The sequence below is a fragment of the Merops nubicus genome, unplaced genomic scaffold (genome assembly GCF_000691845.1).
Source record: "Merops nubicus isolate BGI_N331 unplaced genomic scaffold, ASM69184v1 scaffold852, whole genome shotgun sequence".
In the NCBI taxonomy this organism is placed as follows: domain Eukaryota; kingdom Metazoa; phylum Chordata; class Aves; order Coraciiformes; family Meropidae; genus Merops; species Merops nubicus.
In genome coordinates, this window is record NW_008591339.1 from 11,701 (window position 1) to 35,882 (window position 24,182).

Here is a 24,182-nt window from a genome sequence, read left to right on the forward strand (position 1 = left end):
GATCAAATGCCCTCCTACCCCTGCAGGCAGCACCCTCACTATGGAAAAGAGACCTACACAGAGAGATCTTTCTGCATATTCCAGCACCCACCCATCAGACACTGAGAACATAGGGATGCTGGACTAGCAGAGTGTAGCATGCAACAGTTTTAGAAGGTTTTAAGTGGAATACACTGAATTTCATGGGAGATTTCATCAGTCATGGAGCATTCACTGTTCTGTGTGAGGTATAAAATGGAAATAATGAAGATCAAAATTCTAATATACTGACCTATACTTCCATCTTAAGAACTAATATGAATAACCAGGAGAAGAACAAGTGCACATTTAAAAATGCTCCAAATTTTGCACAGCATCTGAAAGAATTCCAGTCATTCTGTAAAACAACACGAGGGTGAAGAGGCATTTGCTTCCTGAAACACCTAACCCAAAGAGAGGAAAAACTTTTTACAGGCTTTAACCCAAGAAAACATTAGAAATCCCAGCAGCTGAGCTGCTGGACTCTTCCATCAGATTCTGGAAGTCAGCTTGGAGTTAACAGTACTGCTGTATGCTTACAACAACAGAAGTCTCCTCCTGCTGATGTTTAATAGTTAAATAGGGTTTGTTTTTAATAGGAAACTATTAAATATAGGAATAGGAAACTATTTTTTAATAGGAAACTTATTTACTATGAGGATGAGTGAGCATTGTCAAAGGTTGTCCAGAGAGGCTCTAGAATCTCCATCCTTGGAGACAGTTGGAAGCTGTGTGGACACAGTCCTGGGCAGCTTCTTCTAGATGACCCTGCTTGACCTTTGTTTTCAGAGGTCCCTTCAAGCCTCAACCCTCCTGTGAGTCTGTGCCCCTCAGACCATGGCCACTGGCATAGAGACCACAACTTCAGAGCATTCAGGCAGCCTGAATGCTCACCCAGCAATGTCATCTGGCTTCATTTTTTTTCTCTTCCTTTCCCTTTCTTTCTCAGTCAAGGAAAAAGTGGGAATATTTTTAATTTGAGGAAAGTATTCTTTTGACATTTCTGCTTAAGTGCAGCACAGCTGGCAGGTCCTGCTCTGCTCCATAGGTACTATTTCATGGAAACTGTCAAAAGACCTGCACTTTGTATTATAATTTCCATAAACCCATGAGTTTTAAATGCCTCCTGCATATTTTTGGGCCTACTCCATGTCTCTTGCAGCTAAAGCTGTGGAACCTAGCTGCCTGCCCAGCAAATGCCAAAGGGCTAAAGAGTTGAAATATACACGTAGAAACGTCCTGAGGCTTATCACAACACATGCTAGCTGAAGCTAAGATGATGGAATGTAGACAGAGATGCCAAAAAAGGGAAAGCCAACATCCAGACCAGCATGTCAAACGACCTCCTGCCTTCAGACTCAGAAGCAAAGCAGTGGCCTGGCTTCTCCTGGTCAGCCATTGGTCATGTTGGTATTCTTCAGTTCAAGGAAATGCCTGCAGGATATTCCTCACTACATAAACAGTTATTTTAAAATTAAAACCAGCACTATTAAGAAGTATATGGTCTCCTTAACTATATTTTTTTCTGACTGCTGCTATGATGACCTAGTACCACCTATTTCTATGGCCTGGCTGTTGAAAGAGTCTCCACACAGCTCCAACATCAACAGCTTTCCCTGATCCTGGAGCTGACAGTCCTGAGGACACAGCTGAGTCCACTCACCCTGATCTTGTCGTCTGTTTCCATAGTGGCTTGAAGTCTGCCATTCACACTGAAGACACAGAAGAGGCCGTTTTCATAATATATGACACAGTGCCCTTCTCTGGAGGCTTGGATGAGTTTTGGTCTCAGGCAGTTCTCGGGACCCGTTAACGTTTCTGGACCTTCCAAAGTCCTCAGGAGATCTCCATTCATAGAATGTATGAGACATGGTCCTTCTAACCAGACACAATAAAACCTCTGGTTACTCACTCACATTTAAAGACATCTTATGTCAGAATAATAACTAATGACTTAGGTAATCACTATTAGAATACATAATCATTATTTTTACCATGTTTAAGTGGATAGCCAGAGAGCAGAGTGAACAGCTTGTCCCTTAAAAGCTTTGTATTGAGGATTTTAGAACACCTATCAAAGCTACTTAGAGACCTAATGGATTTTCTTTTGTGGATTTTCTTTTAAAACTGGTAGTATTTGATTTTGAGAGCACAAAAATAAAGGTACTGAATCCTAAAATGGGATTTTCAAAATACAAAGACACAGAGAGGTCAGTGTAATGAATTTATATATGTAGGTACTCTAGAAGTGTTTATTCTTGTTTCAATTTAACCCATACATGATCCAATAAGTATCTCCTTTCTAATATACTTGGAGCAATACCTGCTTTGCATGCAATCCTCAAGTGCTCACAGAAAGGCATGAAACAGAAGTGCACAAATGTGCATATGGTGAGTACACCCCATGTGGAAAGATTCCTCAGAGGATGTACTTTGGAAAGACTAAAGCAAAAAGATTCCAATTCTAAGAAATCTTTAGTTGAAAAATAAATGGGGAGCAGTAGAAAGGAGAATTAGAAACAACACCCAGGGAATCAACATGATTCTTTATAATTCATATATATATGTATCATATAAATTTAATTTATAACTCTATGCTGTAAGCAATTACACACTGGGTAAACAAAAAGAAAGAGTAATCAGGCTACAATAGGGAAATTGTGGTTGCTTCTCCTTCTAAACACCTGAATAATCCTCAGCTTTAACATGTTTAAGAGGAGGTTTCAAATTCCATAGCAACAAACAAAGGCTTAGAAATGAAACCACCAAAAAGTTACTCAGTTCTGCCAGGTGAGGCCATACTCCTTTCTGCATTAGGATTACAGCCTCCTGGACAGAACCCAAGGACAGCAGCTGCCTTACCTTTGGAACCACTTATTACCAGGCCAAGCTCAGCACAAATGGTGGCACAGGTGATCTCATAGTCATGTCCTGTCAAAACAGCTCGAGGGGTTGCAAAATCACCTGCAGTGAAAAGACAATAACAGCAACCCTTGGTTACAATCTGTCTGTGGAATCACTGCTTTCCATCACCCAGGGCTCCTTGCTCTGGGAGTTCATGTTCCTTACAGATCAGTTCTGGGCTGCTGCTTGCACGTGGCTGTTCTGTGCTCAGCTCCAGACAGTGTGCACCAGGAGCTCAGCCTGCACACCCCCACACACCTTGACATGACAGCAAGGTGTGCAGGAAAACCAGGGAGAAGCTGGAGCACACAGGTTTGCATCTTCCCATCCCTGTGTCTCTGCCTCTATTATAGGGTTTTTTGTGGAAGAAGTCATGACTACCTTTTCCTAAAACAGGCATGAGTAAAGGCAACTAAATCATGACAGGTACTGAGAGGAGACCAACTACAGTGCCTGGAGATGAAACAAGAAGCCCACTGACTGATTTTAGTCACCTAGTGACAGTGTTAGGACCTCAGCCTGCTGCCTGATTCTTTGTAAGATGGGGAGCTGGGACCATCATCAGTTTGAATTTCAGATGACTTTGCAAAATCAAACCACCATTAATTACCACTGCTCCTATTAGGCACCTCCCTGCAACAAGAACAAATAAAACTCCATTTTTTTTTACATTCTTTTTGTAACCAAACATATATGAATGCCATTAAGAAAAAGAAGCTGTAAAACTCACACATATAAAGGAAAAAAAGTCTTCCCCAGGTCAAGACACAGAATGGGTAAGTAAATACTATAAAGCTCTTCAAATAAATAGCTTTATAACTCCACTGATCACCCTCTTCGAGGGTGCTGGCATTTCATGGACATCACAATGTTAGTTCTGTATTACCACGTAATTAGTTCATTCACAGCATTTTATGAAGCATTTAAACTCTAAGGGATGTACCTTGGGCAATGTTATCACGTAGTTTCAAATAGGATTAGACAAGTTTTTAAGCAGCAGGGAATAATTTCACTTCTCAATAAATTATATGAGAGATACCAGCAAGGCAGTAAAACAGTGGTAAAGTCAAAACCTTTTTTACTTCAAAAACAGGAGATAGTTTTATGAGAAAAAAAACCCAAACAAAACCAAAACAACAAAATCTGAGGTTTTTTTTTCCTGTGGAAAAGAAGTGTAGATTTGGGCTTGCATAAATAAAAGCTTGGCTTACTCTCCACACCTTCTGTTTTCAGTCAGACCATTTGCAATGCCTCCCAGGCTGTCTGTGGAGCTGCCACATTCAAATGGGGTTTTAGAAAATGTCATAATCTACAACAAGGTATCAAATCGCAGATTTTGACCTCTCAAAATTTTGATTTATTCTGCTGTTACGGCTAAAATCTATAATTAAAAGCCATAATACAAAATATTGAAAAGTAAACAAAGGAAAAACTCCCAATAAATTAGAAGTGAATGTCCTCTAGGTACTCAGGTGGCTGATCCTGTGAGCACTCACAAAGCTTTTAGAGAGTTTGCTCTGTTGCACTTTGCTCACCTAAACTTGGGGCAGGCACCTGAGAAGAGTCATAAATGAAGGTTGGGTAAATAAACCACAAATCTGCTGCTTTAGGGAAAAATGTAAGAGCAGCCATAAGTCCCACTATCCAGTAACAATTTAATTGTAATTTCTTTCTCCCTGTTGTCCCCAAGCCACAGAAGAGGTGGCAGCTTTGTGCATTCAGCGTTCTTGTTAGTTTGTTTTCTTTTAAATGAGCTGCCTATGTTAGCAAAAAATCTAGATTTGTGTTTTTATTGCTTTATTTTGCTTTCTTCTGCTTTCAAAGATTGCATTGAACACATACTTGCACAGATCAGTAAGCAACTAATCTAATTATACACTACACATGCTAATGAAACTTGAAATCAAAGAAGTTTTAAATGTTAGAGTTAGGAGTTATAAGAAGCAAAATCTGAATGAATTATGAGGAGGTTCAAAGAAACAAAATCCTTATAGTAAAGGTATTTCTTACAGCAATGTTACTGCAAGGCTTTACCTGTGGTAAGCTGCCAGAAACAAGACACATAAAATGTAGGAGATAGGATTCTTAAAATAAGTAAAAACTGAGCATAGAAATTTGTCACAATCCACAGAAAAGTTATCTAAGTAATGTTCACAATCTTTTTATAATGTGGCCTTGACTTCAAACATGACAGAGTGTTAGTCCAGGGGTTGCAGGATCAGGGTTTCATAAATTCTATCAACTATTCACTAAATTACATCTGCCCTAAAGAAACACTTTAATGCACAAAAAGAATTTAAGAAATCTGAATAGTATCTCTAAAGAAATTCAGACTTGAATAAATACTGTAAAAGAGGAGCCCTGTGAGAAGTCAGGCTGACTCCTTTGATAAGAATGTCAAGTATTTAGGGGCTTCCAAGCCTCTGATTTTCCAAATAATGGGGTCAACTTAAAAGCTGGTCATAGAGCAGAACAGATTTCTTTAAAAGCTTTTAAACTGTTGCTGCTTCAGCAGATTGTCATGGTTTTCAATAATGCCAAGAGAAAATTTTATTTTGTTGCTGGTTTAAGGGGCACCACTTCAAACTTCTCTAAATTGTTTTAGGGGAAGGGGCTCGCAGACCTTTTGAAAAGCTGGGGAAGTGACTTCAAAGGAAGGAAAGTCTTTGTCCACTAAGCAGGTTTACGACCACTGATGCAAACCCTAACTAAGGACTGAAAAGAATACTTGGTGCATCTTTATGGAGATCCTTAAGGAAGATGAACAAGTCAAACGAAATTAAAGATAGTTAAATCCTTGCCCTAATAACCAAGACACAACAGCTCCACAATGTGCTTTTCTCAGCATAGTCTATAATAATATCCTCAGTTTACACCACTGCTGGATGGTTGAATGCTGTAAGAATCTTAATGCCACATTCACGTTGCAGCAAATGTCATCCATGATTTATTTAAGTCACAAAAGGTACACATAAAGTTATTTTCCAGTAATGGACATAATATTTTACCTTTGCAGGAACCATTCGAATTACTCCAAATGAACACTCCTGCATTCCAATAAATAATTTCTGCAAAGCTGCTTCCCCCCAGAAAACAGCATAAAATATCACTCCTCCTTAAGTGACTAAAGTAGATTTTAAATCATCAAATTCAAGCTTCAGGAGATAAAAGAAGAGCACACGATCTCATGTCAGCTTGTGGCAATATTTCAGTGAAAAAATGTTAAACCACGTTTAAAAAGGAACAGTGGGCTCAGAGCAAAGTCAGAACTTTCCTCCAGTTTAAAGACATCCCAGATCTGCCTCACTGGGTCACAAGAAATTGTCTGGTTTTGCTGGTTCTTCCTCTGCTATTCTTCCAGCTTCTGTGATATTCCAAACCAAAGCAGGACCGTGTCATCTTAAACCCATCAGTAAATTCCCCAAACGACCCCTTTCTTTCTTTGCAGCCCTGAGCTCTAAGAGCTGAGCTGAAGATATGAACTCATTGAAAGAAAAGTCTCTCCCTAAAAGGAAATCCAACTAGAAGTTGAATGGAGAACTTATCTCACAATGAAATATGACATGCTCTTTCTGCTGTTTCTGGGTGAGATAACATTATGCAATACATAGAGATATAAAATATCTGAGTATGCTCCTTTTTATGTTTTATGCTGAGAAGAGAATTAATTATGATAAGTCGCAGACAGCCAAACAGTCATTTCTAAATTATTATTCTACAAGAGGCTGTAGGGCACTTTTAAATGGAAAATTAATTATGTGATTTTATGTCAATATAAAATTTGAATTAGATGAAGCAACAGTTAATCTAGTTAAACCTACTTCTGGAGCAAATAAGTGCATGAGGACTTTTCTCAGAAGGATACATCAACCAAACCAAATCCCATATGCTAGAAAAGTCTTCTAAAGGTCATTTTACAAATTTCACAATTTTGAAGCTGCTTCGTATGATAAAAACTGAGGAAAACAATGAAAGGCTGGGAACCAGCTTGAGAAGCACAAATGTACTTGCAGAATATATGACATTTGGAGAAAAAGGCTTTCAGCAAAATGTAAGTCAGTCAAGAAAACTAATTAGCTGCTAGGCTGCTGTGTTGATTATACAGCAGTTTTCAGGGTGTAATTACATAAAAGTGATGACTGTCAAATATTATACAAACTCTGTGTATTGAAGTTATTTATAGATCACATACAGTGAACATTTAAATAACAGCCAGCTGATTAAAAACCCCTTTCAGTGATGCACAGACCAGCTCTTTGATGAGTTTGAGGTCTCACAAAAGCAATACCACACAATATTGCTGAAGGACTCCTGGAACCTCACTCTGATTAATCTCTCCTTTGTAAATATGCATTTTTCTCTAACGATGTAATCTTTTCATACTAAAGAAGAACTTCATTGTTGTTTTCTTCTCATGACACCCCATCAGTATTTCCTCTCATTCCTTCAAACTACCTCCTCCCATCTGTACAGACTTTGTTTTGTTACAACAGAAAGTACAACCTTATGCCTAGATGTAAGTTTTGGGTTTGCAAAAAAACACCTTCCAAACACATCTTCCAGAAAAGGAACAGGAAATTTGAGTAATATATCAACATATCCTGAAGCAAAATCTAAAACCATGGCAGGCAGAAGTTGCTATAGTGTTCTTACATTTGTTCAGAAAAGAAAAAAGAGATTAGATTTACCTTGTAGAATCCATTTCAGCATAGACAACCTGGGAAAGACTTTACTCCTCCCCACACTGTGCAACAGGTGACTAACACTGACTCACTACTAACACAAGAGTTTTCATGCACGTTGTGTCAGAACAGGTTCACTATGTTCCCAAAATAAACACAGGAAAGATTTAACAGGCCTCCATGAATTGGATATTACAATTCAGACTTCAAAAGTTAATAATGCTGAGTCTCTTCATTCCTACACCATGTGCCAGATGAAGCTTTCTGGAATGGGTTCACCCTGACTGGGGAATTCATCTGCTGGAAGTCCTGGAAGTCATTCAGGAGGACTCCTCCCATCAAACACAGACCTTTCTGAAGCCCCTGGAAAGTATCTGCAGGTGAATATATTCAGGGGCAGCTTACATTAATATTTTAATATTTGCACCATCCCGACTTCATTAACTGCTATTTAAATATAAGCTTTGAAGTTTTAAAACACTGTCTTTTTTGTCTGACAAAGTTTTAAAGCAGCTTTATGAAGAGGCTTTTTTTTTGTTTAAAAATAATCTCATTTCTTCATATATCTGTCTTGTGGTTTGCAGTTATAACTATTCTGTTACCTAGTGAGTCCAAGAAAGAAACCAATAAACCTCAACAGAAAATGAAAAAAAACACCCAAAACAACCACCCGAAGCCAAGCAACTATTTAAATCAGAAATAGCACTTCCTGAAGAATTGTTGTAAGAAAAAAGACCTCTTACAACATGCTGAAACTGGTCACTAGTTGAAACTTTATAGTATTTAACACCACCAGCAGGAAATAATCTGACATGGGAGGATTCATAGGAGAATTCAGCTCAACTTGACAGGTGCCTTGGAGGTTTTTTGGCTATTAAAATAACAATTTTTTATTTTTTTTTTAAATCTCACTGCAAAACAATACTGTTCCACAGCAGCAAACATGAAAGTCTGTGCTTTAGCTATTTCATTGCTTTTGGAAAGTTGTTCTCAAGCCTGTGCACCTGCAGTGTGTTGGTACCAGATGTATGCTTGCCACTTTTACGTATCGACGTGCCTGGGAAGACCAATGCCATAAACCAAGCTCAAAGCATGCATAAATTAGCTTTTTTTTTTAAAAAAAGATACTTTTTCAATGAAGCAGGCCATAATTCTAATTACTTAGTATATTCTTGCACTTAGAGGAGCACTGCTTATCCCTGTGATGCCAGTATTAACAGAATTTAGATCCAGAAACGCTTACAAAATAATTTCTTCCCCAAATTAAGATTATTGTATTGACCAAATCATGTTTATAATATTTAAATTGGTAATTTGATTTTAGACTATATTGTATTTTTTGTACTCCTCCTTTCTTACATGAACTAAATGTGTTTGTTGTTCTTCTCCCCCCAGCAACCAAACAAGATAAAGAATTGGGATCTATGAGCCCATTTTCCCACCACTGTGCATATGGTGCACATTAAGTTGTGTTCATTCACCACATATAATCCCTTTTACCACATCCACTATTAGCTACAATTAGTCTATTTTCCCACCACTGTGCACATTAAGTTGTGTTCATTCACCACATATAATCCCTTTTACCACATCCACTATTAGCTACAAGTTGTAAATACAGCATTGTTTTTCCTGGAACTCAAAGGTCTGCATTACATCCTGAAGCACTAAATACCCTCCATCCTTCTGGAGAACTCCATGCTTACAGTTTCAGTGACACCTGAAGCTGGATGCTGCCAAAAAAGCAGCATCCCAACTCTTTTTCTGTTTGCAGCCTCAAAGTCCATCCTGCCTTCAACTGCATCTGGACTGTGCCTCAAAACCTGCTCCACAGTGCTACTTGTAATTCCTCTGATTGGTGAATCCTAAAACAATCTCCTAGGCAGCTGCTAACAAGGATGACACAGGTCCTGTGCTTAATTAACATTGCAGGACGTGCTTTTAGCCACTAGAAATATTGATAGCACACAAACTCAGATGCTCAGCACTACCAAAACATGGTGACTATTTAAATGCTTTCTCAACCATCAGTGAATTCTATTGCAAGTTCTTTTCAATGAAGACCATGTCCTCATATCTCTCCATGACTTTCTCAACATCATATAAATACAAAATTATATTGCTTATGCAGCAGCGTTGCAGATTTCCAGACACAGAATCCATCCACCTGTTAAACCTCATCTTTTTCCAGTTTCAATATTTGGAGGCTAGAACCACTATTCAGATGTGATTTATGGAGTAGCTGGAGGAATGAGGCCTCAACCCCTCTGACCTATCGACGTGTTACTGTTTAAAAAAGAACTGACAGTGACATTTAGGAGCTGTATCATTAAAGGCTCTATTTCAGATCCATTCAGATAGTCCCAGGACTTGCTGCACTGGCTACAACAGGAATTGTAGCACCAGTTACAACATCAAGGCCTCTATCTATTAAACTTTCATGAGACTTTCAAGATTAACATCAAATAATGCAATAAATGTTAGGCAGAAAACGTTAGTTTTTTGCTAGCCTTTTCAAAACATGTTACAGATACTCTTCTAAGCCTTGTGGCTCTTCTCTAGGAATTAAAATTTATTGAATTTGACTTACAACAGGACTAGAAAAATATAACAGAGCAAAACACTCCTGACCTACTTCTCTATCAGTTCATATGTTAACTTTGAATTCACATTGTATTTTCTCATTATAATTTTAATTAAAATGATAAAAATTATACTACAAATGAAATTTGGGGGTTTTTTTTGGTAATAAATACGAGTCAGTCCCAAGATCAGCTTTCAGCTCAATGCCAGCAGATGGTGCCAAAGGATTCTTGCTTTATATATCCTGCTGCCCTGTCCAGCCATTTCTGAGAAACAAAGAGTGTTTGTTATGCTCGCAGTGATAAAATGATATTGAATTATTGAACAGCTTTTTTTGAAGAGGTATTCACACAATAATATAAGGTGTAGAAGTAAAATAATAAATGTGTTCCTGAAGAGCCAACAGAGCACATCCAGAGTGTTTTTTAAACTCAGTGCACTGGCAGAGAGCAACACTGAAGAGTGACTACAGTGAGCAGCATCCACCCTCTCAACAGCTACTCTAAAGATCTTTCACTGTTTGGAGGCTCTGCAGATTTTTAGCTGTTCTGGTAGAGAGTGGTTCACCAATCTGACAGAAATTAACAGTAACAGCAGCACTTCCATTACCCACTAACGTGCTTACTGATTTATGGAGGTTTTAATACCTCTGCTACTTAGCAGGATAAATGCAAAAGGGAACACTGACAGATGAGATTCTATTTCCCAGTTAATTTTTTTTAAGACAAGAAGTTGTTATGGAAACCACTTCCAAAATTTTATTTCATTCTTTAGAAAATAATAATTACAATTCTAAATAAATATTTACACTATGAACACTCTTTAGAAATGTGGAACCTGATCTGCTCTATTATCCTTGGGTTTGAAACTTCAACTAAAAGTCCAGATCATGCAGAAACTTGGGAATCAAGAGGTAGATTAATTCAAGATGAGGATAAGGATGGGGGAATCTTTAATCAATCAGCCAACACACAAAGATGCTCATTGGGTCATATTTTCAGCTTAAATCACCTGCATTATACACTTAATTCATTATCAAGCATTTGTTTATAAACAATTTAAATTTACAAAGTGAAAAATGTGTGTAGCACATGATAAAACACAGGTGGTTTATCTTTTGTTTAAATCACCTGCATTATACACTTAAATAATTCATTATCAAGCATTCGTTTATAAACAATTTAAATTTTCAAGGTGAAAAATGTGTGTAGCACTTGATAAAACACAGGTGGTTTATCTTTTGACAAAGATGCTCATTGGGTCATATTTTCAGCTTAAATCACCTGCATTATACACTTAATTCATTATCAAGCATTTGTTTATAAACAATTTAAATTTACAAAGTGAAAAATGTGTGTAGCACATGATAAAACACAGGTGGTTTATCTTTTGCTGTGTTTATTAATACAATTAAAACTACTGATTTCTCTAGTCTCAAGGCTTTAATTTTACAATAATATTAATTGCTAAAAAGTCTCTCAGGTATCCTAATACTTATTTAGGAATTTCAGATATTCTACTTGTTAGCAATAGTAAAAGGTTTCAATGAGTCCTCTCATTACAATCTCAGTTAAATCTAGGAATTTTTTAAGTAGAGAATCACATATTTACATTCACACGTGTCCTGCTACTCAGCTACACCACTAAAAAAAATTCTCTAGCACACCTCATATAGTGCACACTGAATATATTAAGATAAATATAAAAGAGGTAATATAATTTCTTCTATTCACATGTGTGGAAGATCAATGCAGTAATTCAGAAGAGATCATGTTATTATTAGTAGTAGCAACACAGTTCAGACTCTACATTTCACTAGCACTGAACACTTTTATTGGTTAACCCTTCATCAAGCAAGTCAAATTTCTGAATTAGGCACCTTTTCATTTTTTCGAAGTACGAAAACTAAAAATATGAAAATTAAAAAAATAATTATGACTGAATCTGTAGATTTTTTTAAATCAACAGAACAGAATCTTCATGTTCTATGACTATAATGCAAGAACAGCATTTATCTTGATTTATCATTTATTATGATTTATCTTCACTTCACCTATGGAAATATTTATTTTATAAGCACAAGCCATTTTATAAACAAGGCCAATATTAAGACAATTAAACAACAAGGGCAACAAGATTTTTTTTGAAGTATTTTGGGAAGACAGGTTTCAACAGATACAGAACATTATTCTGTAAGATCTCATGGGGAGTTAGGTCTACAGAAAAAAAAAAAAGGAGAAGGTAATAAGGGTACTCGTGAAAACCACTTCAATGCAGTGAGAGGATAAGACAGACAAGAAGGCACTGGCACAACTGAAAGTTCTCCAGTGACTGTAAACACAGGAAAGTCAGGAAAGATCAAAATAAGTGAGATTTTTCTGAACCAGTGCAAGAGACAAGGGATGAGCAAGCAGGGACAAAACCAAGACAGGCAAGTACAGATGAGAGGCAGCTAACGATGAGACCAGGAATAAGAGTCTTTCTATAAACACAAAAACTGTGGTGTTTTATTTATGAGAAGTTGGTCTGTTATGAAGAGCAAGCAATACCAGTAGATGCTGCCACACATTTACAAATTTTTCTGTAAAAGTGTTCAATAAAAAGGCCAGCTAGTCAGGCAGCATTAAACAACCAAAAAGCAGCAGTGAGAACTGCTCTCTCAATTAGAGAATACTTAAATAAAGCAAAGTTTGGAACTCAACTGGCCTCATAATAGATTTGAGGATATTTTGACTATGAAACTACATAAACCCAGAGTTGTAACTGTTGTTTGATGGATATGGGGTGAGGTTCTGCAAGGCTAAAAGAAACTCTGTGTTTTTTAAGAAGAGGGAAAAGGAAAACTGAAAAATGAGAAGTAGTCTGGTTAATCCCAACACACAGAAAAAATACTGGCAGGACATTTATACTTTTACATCTCCACACACATGCAAAGTTTCCTAGAAGAAAACAAGGAGATGAGTAACAGCTGATTTGGATTTGCTGTGAACAAATCCTGTCAAAGCAATTTTGTTCTTGCAATGGCAGAGTAACAGGACTCGTGTTCAGGGAGACATCACATACTCTGACTTTGGTGAGGGCTCTGGCACTGCTCCACATCCACATTTTTTTTCAGGAAAATAGGGATGCACTTTTTTAGAAGATGCTTCTCTACATCAGATGAAAAGGCAGCTGGAAAGCCATCCTCAGAAAGCTGTTCATTGCCAAAACAAATGGTAAAAGCAGTGATGGCCATTTCTGAACTGTGTACTAATACTTTCTTTAATGACTAATTTGATAGGGTATGACTGCAAATTACATTTGCAAGTTTGCTGGAGGACAGGATAAGAATTCAAAAGCATTTTGACAAACTGGAGAAACAGTCTAAAAAGAAGACAATTCAGAAAGTTTAAAAACAAGTCAAACTGTATAGAGGAGGAGAAACAACGGAGTGGATGGTGGTTCTGAAAAGTCTGAAATTTATATTGGCTCATACACTTACTTAAAGAATTAAAAATGTCATAGGATAAGAATTCAAAAGCATTTTGATAAACTGGAGAAACTTCTAAAAAGAAGACAACTCAAAGTTTAAAAACAAGTCAAACTATATAGAGGAGGAGAAACAACGGAGTGGATGGTGGTTCTGAAAAGTCTGAAATTTATATTGGCTCATACACTTAAAGAATTAACACTGTCATGCTGTTTTGAAACACACAGATATCCTGTGGGGATGTGAAAGGCACTGATCTGTAAAACAGGTTGTTTTCTGCTTATTATTGGGAAGGTTTCAACTGCATTGCTTGTTTACTTTGCAGAAGACAGACAACTGAAGAGGAAAGGAACACAAAAGAAATCAGAGGTCTGGAAAACCATGACTTCTGGCAAAGGACAGAAAAAAAATGGGTTATTAAATCTGGGAGCAAAGATTTGCAGGTCATGGTGATCCAAATAACTGGAACTCGTTGAGAAAATAATGAGGAAATGTTGAGAAATGACAGGATGCAACTGATGCAAAAAAGAAGACTGAACACTGGGAAAGCACTGCCAATGGCAGGGCTTCTGCAGCCCAAAAATGTATCATCTGCCACAGTTCTTACACAGAAGACTGGACAAACATCAGTGGAGAATGGTTTTGGTGCAGTTAAGCCTCCTTTAGGAGAAGAGAATGGTGACCAAAGCTCTTGCCCCTCCTGTTTCCTATGGTTCTGTGATTACAAAGTGAAATGCAATCCTGCAACCTAGGCAATGTCCAAACACTGAGCTGCTGCTTGAGCTTCAAAGTGATAGTGAGATCTCAAAGCCATGCACACCATTTGCATGCAAATGAAGCCTCTCATCTCTTTTCTCCAGCCACCACACATAATTCCTCCCCTCACTCCCCACTTGTCACCTCCTCTCCACCTCCATGGCATTAGGCTGGGCAGCTTTCCCCAGAAGAGCTTTTACCCTCTCCCAGCAACCTCTAAGCATTCTACCACCCCATTCAGGAACCCAAAAATCACGTCCCCAAGTGGTACCTTGCTGTTATGTTGGAGCCTCTAAACCTGCAAAAGGCTTGTGGGCTTTAACCCCAACCCTAAACACTGTGAAACAGCTCACACATGGGCTCCAAGGCGTCCTGAGCAGCAGGTTACATCCTCTCCCTCTTACATCCCCCTCCTCCCCAAAGCAAGCCACATGCCATGGAAAATAAAGAAAGAAAATAAGAAAAATTTAAAAAAAAGAAAGAAAAATAAACCCCCCTTATGCTATCCACAGTGACTTCACAGCTCCACAGTAAATTATGCTAATTAGTGTGAGCTCAAAACGTCTCAGGGCTATTCTAAAGGATACAACTATTTCGGGTCTGCTTTGCTCTGACTTATTCCTAGGCTTGGTCAGAAATACTCCACAGAAACATTTCTGCTTCAGAACAGGCTTGTGCACCAAACTGGTGTACTGCCATGCTTCTACCTTTTCAAAACCAATTAATTTAGAAAGAAAAAAACCTTAGATTGGATCAAAGAGCACGGTGGAATAGTTTTTGGATTTCAGGTTTTAATTTGAGAAGGAAAAAAAGGACTTAATCTAAATGTAATCAAGCTGTTTTGTGAAGAATAAAAATCCTTTCCAACAGATGTGTCCCATGTAGGGAATTCATATCTTTGAGATTTAAATTCATCAAATTGGGTCTACACTGATGAACGCATTCAGGAATTATTAGGGAGAGACTAAACAGCCAGTGAGACTGCATAGGTGCAATTTCTTTAAGAAGCCAGATTAAAAGTTAAAAATTAAAGACTGTAAATAACATTTCAGTAACGTATTTCCTCTGCTAAATCAAAAACATAAAGAATTTTTTCATATAGTCCAGTTGGCCACAAAATTGTCCTTGATGAAGAATATCAAAGAGTGCCCAGTGGAACAGTGTTTAGGGCAGATTGATCCTACTAGTCTGCTGATTGATGTGTATCAGAGGGAACAGGTACCATGAAAAGAGGAATTAAATGCTCCTGGTTTAGATTATTTTTGTTGACACTACTCTGGCATCATTTGGTACAGTGCTATTGGATGCATGTTGCTGTGAAGTCATTTTAAGATGGAAATGAGAGATAATTAAACAGAGGAAAAAAAGAGGAAATAAGTATCAGCTTGGAGAATATCTAAAATTCCAATGAATAATGCTCTTTGAAAGCATGAATAAACTATATTTTGAGGTTAAAAAATCATAAGCTTCAAACACAAAAATACCTCAGACAAGTTAAATCTTTAGCTTGCCACAGTTACAGTCGCAGGGCTCAAACCCCAACAAGTCTGCTGGTGCTTCCCATTTCTGACAAAATCAGGACTAAGCAGAAACAGCTCTTTTTATTTGCCTTTTTTTTTTAAAAAAAAAAAAAAGACTGAACAGAGATGCCTATAGAAAGCTATTTCTGGGAAAAATTAACCCCCCTAGATTACCATCTCTTTGAAGCAGAAGCTGTCTTTTACTATACACATCTCTAGGTCTACAGAGAGTGCCATGAGATTTCAATTCCTTACAGAGACTTCCAGTCATGCTCTTATCACAAAAAAAAGCTTCATAATGGAAAGTAGTAAACACAGGAGTCATTGCAAGTCCTCAAAAGTAAAAGTTTAATAGGATTGGGAAAAAAAAAATAAAAGAAAAAGAGAGACTTACCAGGTAGCTATTGTTTGATTTTAAACAGTAGTGAAAGTGGACTTTGAAAACTGTAAATTTTTGATGTTATAAAACTGCATGAGAGAAGATAGTAAAGAGTTTATAACAAAATTTACCTATTCTAGTTAGATACTAGGTACATAATCTCAGCATGGGATCTGTTCAGGTCATACAGGAGCCTTCAGCCTCAAGGTCTTGTTCATAAAGCAGTTGAGCAAATTCTCAACAAGAACTTCTTAGGACAGGCCTAGGAACCTGCAAAGATGAACTGCTAGATGTCCATGGCTTCACACTAGTAAAATATTTAAGGTTTTCTCCTCAAAAGGGCAGTTTTTTTCTTTAAGATTTACAAACTTGCTAGACTGTCAAGGTCTGAAGTTCCTTTCACAGAGTTTTTGGCGTTCCAAGTTTACAAGCTCTCCAAAAAGCAGAGTTTGCATTTTCTTTACATTGATAGATTGCAAAATATGTAAAAAGCATTCCCAGAGATTCTGTCCCTCAACCAAAGCCATATTTATTTCAAGATGCTCATAAAATCCTGCTAGCCACATCTATTCCCATGAATAGTTCACGAGAGGCAATTTCAGTCAAACCACCTCTTTTTTCAAATTCAAGGAACTCCAGTTGAGTAACAGGTTAAGCATGGAACACAAAACTTTACCAGATTGGGAAGATGTCAGATAATATTTACATCACATGAAAGATAACATGCAAGTTATAACTGCAATATATGCCAGATATACCACTTCTTCTTCCCTAGACCACTCTTTGGCTGTGATGTGCCCTTCTATTCATGTGTGCAAGCTCTCACCAGCTGTCTGAAGAGGTTCTTACCCCTGTGAACTGGCTCCCTCAGGTGTTTTGTCTGCTGCCTCCTTGGCTTTGGGCACCAGGGACCAATTTTTAGTGTGGAGTGAAACTGGCATATTAACAAGATCACTTTCTACCTTGCCTGTTATAAAACACAGGCACAGCATGGTTGGACAGTCATTGCTTTCCACAGAAAACTCTGAGTTCTCTCTTTTAGAAAGAATATTCATGAGTAAAAAGAGTTTTCCTGGGAAGTGGTGCAAGATGGGAGAGACTAATTTCTCTGGGAAGTACAAGGTGAGTCTTTCTTAAAGAAGGCTTGCTTCTTTAATTCATCCCACTTCCCCTTTCTACCATGCCTGTTGGAGGCACAGCATGGTTGGACAGTCATAGTGTTTCATTCTTTCCACAGAAAACTCTGAGTTCTCTCTTTTAGAAAGAATATTCATGAGTAAAAAGAGTTTTCCTGGGAAGTGGTGCAAGATGGAAGAGACTAATTTCTCTGGGAAGTACAAGGTGAGTCTTTCTTAAAGAAGGCTTGCTTCTTTAATTCATCCCACTTCCCTGGCCTTTCACCCAGGAGTTGTGCTCAGGCCATGATACATCTCATTTCAATGAAATGAGTCCAAGTTACAATCCACTGTCTGTGTAACTGATAGCTAATGTGACCTAAATCTTTGTCTTGCAAAGGGTTTACTCGAGCCATTTTTTAGACAATGTCCTTGAAAACCTGGTTTTCCTGCTTACCTCTTGGGTTATCACCAATGATGTTGGTTTTGCCATTCCAGTACCAAAGCAGCAACGTTGCATCCCGGGATCCTGAGAGAATGTAACAATTCCCTCCAATATAGGACTCAGAACGAGCCAGACAGGTTACAACATCCCAGTGTCCAAACACCACTTGCATCAGTTTACCTAAAACACATCAAATGGATTGGTTCAAAACCATGCTTTTATACTTTCTAAGGCAAATTATATAAAGTGCTCTAGGAATATTTTCTTTATTGAAAAAAGGTTCCAGAAAGAACTATAATGGAGAGTATTATTATTTTTTTCCTTGATTTGGTGGAAACTTGTTTAAAAGTGCAGTTGTCCATACAGCTCATACAAAAAATATTTACAGTCCATAAATATTATGCTTGATTCAAAGGCTAGTCATGCAAGAAGTATTTTTTTCATTCTGTTTGCATTTGCTTTGCAGCCAGTAAACACGATGAGATTCTCATTTAAGGCAAGTTTAAGGCAAGTTTAGTGATGAAAATAACAAGTAAAAATGCAAATCTGATGACGATGCAGGAAACAGGATGAGAAGAAGCCACAGAACAGTTAGGACCCAGAAGAACTTGGTAATGTGAGAACATGTAAGTGCATACAGATATGCAGCTTTTGAGCATCTCCTTAAACAGATATAGATGCAAAATTACTCCTGTACCCAGGTTTTTCCATCACCATTTAAACACTTGCCAATTACTTCAACCAGCATCAGAAGAAGCTACAGAACAGTTAGGACCCAGAAGAATTACTCCTGTACCCAGGTTTTTCCATCACCATTTAAACACTTGCCAATTACTTCAACCAGCATCCTTCTCTTTTAGGAATTTCTGCAGTGTTCAAAAAATCTCAGAAGACAGACCCTTAAAAAAAACCCTTTCCCTATTGCATGTAGGACAAATACTTGTGCCACTAACAAGACAAAACTGTTACAAAGCAAGGAAAGCCTAAGCAGATTAAATTATTAGATTCAAGAGGCTGTATAAACACAAATATGACCATTACCTTTTAACCTTAACTAAACAGGATAATATTATCAGAAAACTGTAAATTTTTTTACAGTTTTCTGTAAAATTTTTTACAGTTTTTTAAAGTGGATGCCATGGGGGAAGAGGAATCACACCTAAGGTCACCCACAGTGGATCCCTGCCAGGCCACCCTGCCAGAGACTGGTCCCTACCCAGCACACATTTTGGGAGCTGCCAGCAGCATACATGAGCCTGTAAAACAAGAATGTAAGCACCAAAATCCACCTCACTGGATTTGCTGAAGCCCAGCAAGTGCAGTTCTTGTAGAGACAGGGCAAAAGACACAGGCACACATTTCTGATGCACCTACTTGGTCCAACATGGGCCAGGCCAAATTCTGCATCCAATGGCACAGGGAAGAGTGACGTGTGATGCCATCAGTGTGAGACCTCAGCCCAAAAACCAGGCATCCATTTGTGCTTTGGGGTGAAACAAGAATGGGGAAGGACAGGAAGAGAAGCAAGTGATGGCTTTGGAATGGATTAACAACACGTGCCACCAAGAAATGGGAAATGCAAACTGCTGGACCTGAAATAAAATGTTCTGAAGAGTTTTTAAAAATAATAACGAGTAACATGACAAGTGGTGACAAAAGTCAATATTTGGACTCAAATTCAACTTCAGATAATATTTTGGTGCATGAATTAAAAATTATTAGTCAATTATATAATATGCCAGGTAGGACACACTTCACAGCCTTCTTTCTAGGCAGTACAAGGCATGGAATTCCTATCCAGCTGCTAAAGAACACCAACAGGAATAAAAGACTTAAGGGAGTGGTTCTAAGGAAAGAAGAATAAAAATGGGAAGACCAAAAAGGGAATTGCATTGAAGTGGGGAAAAACATAAAAAAAATACAAAAACAAAAACCAAAACCCAAGAGAAAGTTATTAATATCTCCAAAAAATGGGAATTATTCACTTAAGTGCATGAAGAAAAAATACACTAACATGATGCTGCTTAAGGGAAATCTATACATCAGATTTAAAATAAAACACTGATAAAACTTATCAGGCAAGTGTAATACTCCAAGCAAAACTGTGAAATGAAGGATTATCACAGGAGCCTCTTCTGACTGGATGGGGTAAAACTCTGGAAGGTAAGATGACTATGCAGATCTACCTTGTACCAGAAATGAGAGGAATTTGGGGATCAAGTCCTGGCCTCGTCCCTGTGAGTCTGTAGCAGTGTTTTATAGCAGTCACCTCTGCACACCAGGGCTTTAACTTGTGCCACAGGCTCACCTCACTGTCTCAGATGCTGAAGAGTTGACAGATTTAGTCAGAAAAAGTTACTGAACTTCACAGCCAGGAGCAATGAAACACTCCCAGACTAAATAACCTCATTTCAGCAGTACACAAAACCATCTTGCCAAGTGTATGGTTTTTCCCTCAAAATTCCAGTTGTCAATTACACGGCTGAGATTTGAGAATAATTTAATTCTGTGATATTTTCTTTGGTTGCACAGCCACAGGTATTCAACTACCTGAGGTGATTTATACTTCCAGAACACAAGTTTATGCTATAAACACTGCTGAGTTATAGAGAGCTCTCTTTCAATTATATTCTACGTTTATAGTTTCTGCTATAGAAAACAAACATTTTTCAAGGCTATTTGTTTGACAGTTCATGTACCTGCACTGCCTTGTTAGGTTTACTTTGTTACTGTGCAGCTAATTCAATCCATTCCATCAAAACAAGAAGTAAGCTTTTGTTCTTTCATATTAATTAAAAAAAGAAAAAGAAATCACTAATCTCCTAAGTGTTCCTCAGCTTTTTTTGTGTTTCCTTTAATAGTTGTCCTCTCTACCCAGCAGTACCAGAATTTACCATGTGCACTCAGATATTCCTTTTTGACAGAACAAATTTTCTAGTTAATGTTTTATCTGACAGCTGTGCTAGGAATAATTAAAAGAAAAATAAGACTCAAGTCTCTGCACTACTGAATCTAAAATGCTGTCTAGAAATCATTCCTGATGGAGGAAGGTTTTATGGTGCTTCTGCTATGCTAGCTGTGCTGAGAACTCATGATTTATGTTACAAGTATTTCCTGTTAAAAAAAAAAACCTCAAACAACCCCAAAACTGAATAGGAAAAAGGTTTCCCTTTTGTCTAAGTGCTAAAATATAATTGAATCCAAGCCCTGTGATCACTTGCCACTATGCATTACTGCTCACACCCTCCTTTTCCCTTGCTGTTCTGCTGACTTCAGTGCATTTCACCACCACAGTCTCACTTTGATTCGGAGCAAAATGAACTCCACTGGAATTCCTTTGATTTAAGAGCTCCAGTTGCTCTACTGACAGACAGGAGACACAAATCTTCTGCCACTTTTTTGACAACTGTATTGTGGTTTATACCATAATTAGTTATGGTAGTAATGATAAAAGTTATGGCTAGTTGATAGTTATGATAGTAATGATTGGTTATGGTAGTAAAGATACCTGGTGGATCTGATTTTAAAGGACATAACTTAATGAGATATTTGTAGTTCTGACTGATACAGGTCAAAGCTACCCAAATCATTCAAGCTCCTTCTATAAGTGTAAAGTAAAATGTATCCTTGGACATAAAAGAATTAGTCCTCTACTCACATAAATCAAAACTATACACTGAATATGTATTTTTGCTAGCTAACTTTTCTGAAGACCTCCTTTGAATTCACACCTTTATGTAAATTTATTTTCATCAATGAGAAAATGAAACTAAGAAGGGTCTAACGAGCTGTCTGATAATGAACCCTAGTCAGTCAGTGTGAAGTAAATGGAACTTCTTTATACTTAGGCCTTCAAAAGCACAAAATGACAGATATGCTACAACATGCCATGAGTCCTAATCTTAACAGATTTTCATTAAAGACCATCCTAGTATTTTAAACATTTTTGGTTTACCAAGTGTGAAAAACACTATTAACTAATATATTTCAGAAATGATGACAAACATATTCCCTAGGGATTAATAACCTACTGGAAAGCTTGATGGCACACACACATTAACCACGCTGGGTCATTAATCCCAAAGAAGTACCTCTCAGTCAGGTTGCTATTCCCATTATAAGATAATGAAAGGGAAAAAATCATACCTATTTTTTTTCTGGGGCTCCATGGCTTTTAAATTCCTGTAGCTCCTACATTGAAAGATTCTTTTCTCTCTAGCATGACACATGCATGACTCCAACACTTTGGGTACATGCCAGCTGACAGACTGGTTTAACTGCCCCCCATTATATCCATCAGTTTATGTCCTATGAAAGAATTTGGTCACTCCAAATCAATTTTTCTATTAGAGCACAGCTTTCAAAGGCTTTCAGAAGGATTCTTTCACCAGATTTCAAGACTTCACTTCTGTTTTCTGTGGTGCTTGGCTGTATTTCCTCAAAAAAAACCCATTCTCCAGTGCTGAAAACCAACCAGAGCTAAATTAAAGTAAGGTCTCTAAGAACAATTAATTCTCCTGGTATGCAAATCTTCCCAAAACCTCATTTGCTTGTGGAAATTGCAATGTAAGAACAGGCATGCCTGTCATACACATTCAAAGTGTGATGCTATGGCTAAACAAGAGCTCATTGTCTTGCACTTGCCATCTCCCCTCCTCATCCTTTCTTTATTTATTTGAAATAGTAGGTTGATGATGAACAGAAGAGTCTTTCAGGCTGTTCCCATGTTTTCAAAATACATTACCTGAGTCAGTGGAATAAACTCGGAAACTCTTGTCCCAGAAGCCACAGACCAAGATGTGACGATTATCAGAGGTGATGACAAAGCACTGGGAATGGACCTGGATGCTTTGGTCTAAAAGGTCAGTGATTTGCCTCCTGTGCATCCCTGTATTGCTGGCTGAACAGACATACACACAAATTGGAGAAATTTTAGCATCCACATCCACATTTTAGAAGCTTACGTTCACAGAACTATTCCTCACTGCTGTTACTTGGGGTTTTTTTTGTAGCAGGGACATTTTCTTTCTACTTTTATTATAAAACTCTCATTACACTTCTGGGAACAATGCTAAATCCTTGTAGTATATATATGAAAACAGAAGAAATCCCTTCTTTAAGTCAAATGCAGCTGACAAATATAAATGAAAGACTGCAGAAAGGAATGATACATAAAAATGTAATAACCTTCTTCCCTGCTTCTTCCAGTATAGGCAATTAAAAATTAAGAAAGAAATGAAGGGAATGTAATTATAAGACAACACATATACTAATGTGCTATCTCGTGGCTCTAACGCAGCAGACAACAGAATTACCATTTCAAAAGCACACAGAGTTGTATTTCATTGCATGCACTGTAATATTAAAAGAAGAGGAACTGCAGTGAAGATCACCACACCATTTCACATTTTTTTGAGCAAAGCACAGAAATTAACCAGCTTATCTCCACAGTCTCCTGGAGGGTTGGAAATATTTACCCTATTTTGATCACCGCTGCTTTATTTCCCCAGATAATTTTGCATTGCAAACCCACAGAATCAACAGGAATCAATTAATGAACACATTTTTCATATTGTTTTTTGTCTTTATTAATCTATATGCTTGCCTAGATATAGATATAGATATAGATATAGATATAGATATACAGGTCCCTACAAATATATATAATGAAAATCCTGCACTGCAGGAAAACCTTTTAAAATGCTTTGCTCCTGAGGGAACCTGAGCCCCAGCTCAGGCAAGGAAGATCTCCTGGGCCTGGGTTTGTCTGCTGACTGCTCAAACACCATTTCTTCCATTTCAGGTGGTTCCCTGGACCTGCCCCTGTCCTGCTCTTGTGCTCTTTACTCTTTGTTCTTTAACTTCCTTCCATTCTCATGGGCTAGCTCTCCCTTAAGCCTTGGGCTTATTCCATTTACTCTGTATCAAACCCTTTTCTATATTTAAAATATTGATAACATCTTATCCATATGAGAAGGAAATAATTGAGCAAGATATTGCCACTTGCTCTGCAGCTAACACATAACAGAGCCTCCACTGCAGTTGGGACCACTTGAAGAGTAATAATAACACATTATACACACAGAGTGATGTGTTCTGTGTGACAAAAGAACAGCAAATAAACACTCCCAAAACCCATGCAGATCAATATATTCAGTGTGGGTAAGAACTCCAAAAAATCCCACCTCAAAAGGAGGTCTAGCATCTGTCACATCAGACAGAACTGCTTCACATCTCCCTGCACGACTGGAAAATGAGGGGAGCAGGAATCCCTCCTTGTGACTGAGACAAGATACCTGCTATAACCATAA

The 24,182-nt window shown here is 37.8% G+C and overlaps 1 protein-coding gene across 1 annotated transcript in view; it reads right to left on the reverse strand.

Moving 5' to 3' along the window:
- LOC103782442 (lipopolysaccharide-responsive and beige-like anchor protein) overlaps positions 1-24,182 on the reverse strand; it is a gene marked incomplete at its 5' end in the record, with an annotated part of 52,517 nt that overhangs the window by 6,451 nt on the left and 21,884 nt on the right. Inside the window, 5 exons of the mRNA XM_008950212.1 lie at positions 1,682-1,896; positions 2,881-2,982; positions 17,171-17,173; positions 17,884-18,051; positions 22,616-22,771. Of these exons, the coding sequence (XP_008948460.1) occupies positions 1,682-1,896; positions 2,881-2,982; positions 17,171-17,173; positions 17,884-18,051; positions 22,616-22,771 (644 nt within the window). The remainder of the gene's footprint in view (positions 1-1,681; positions 1,897-2,880; positions 2,983-17,170; positions 17,174-17,883; positions 18,052-22,615; positions 22,772-24,182) is intronic.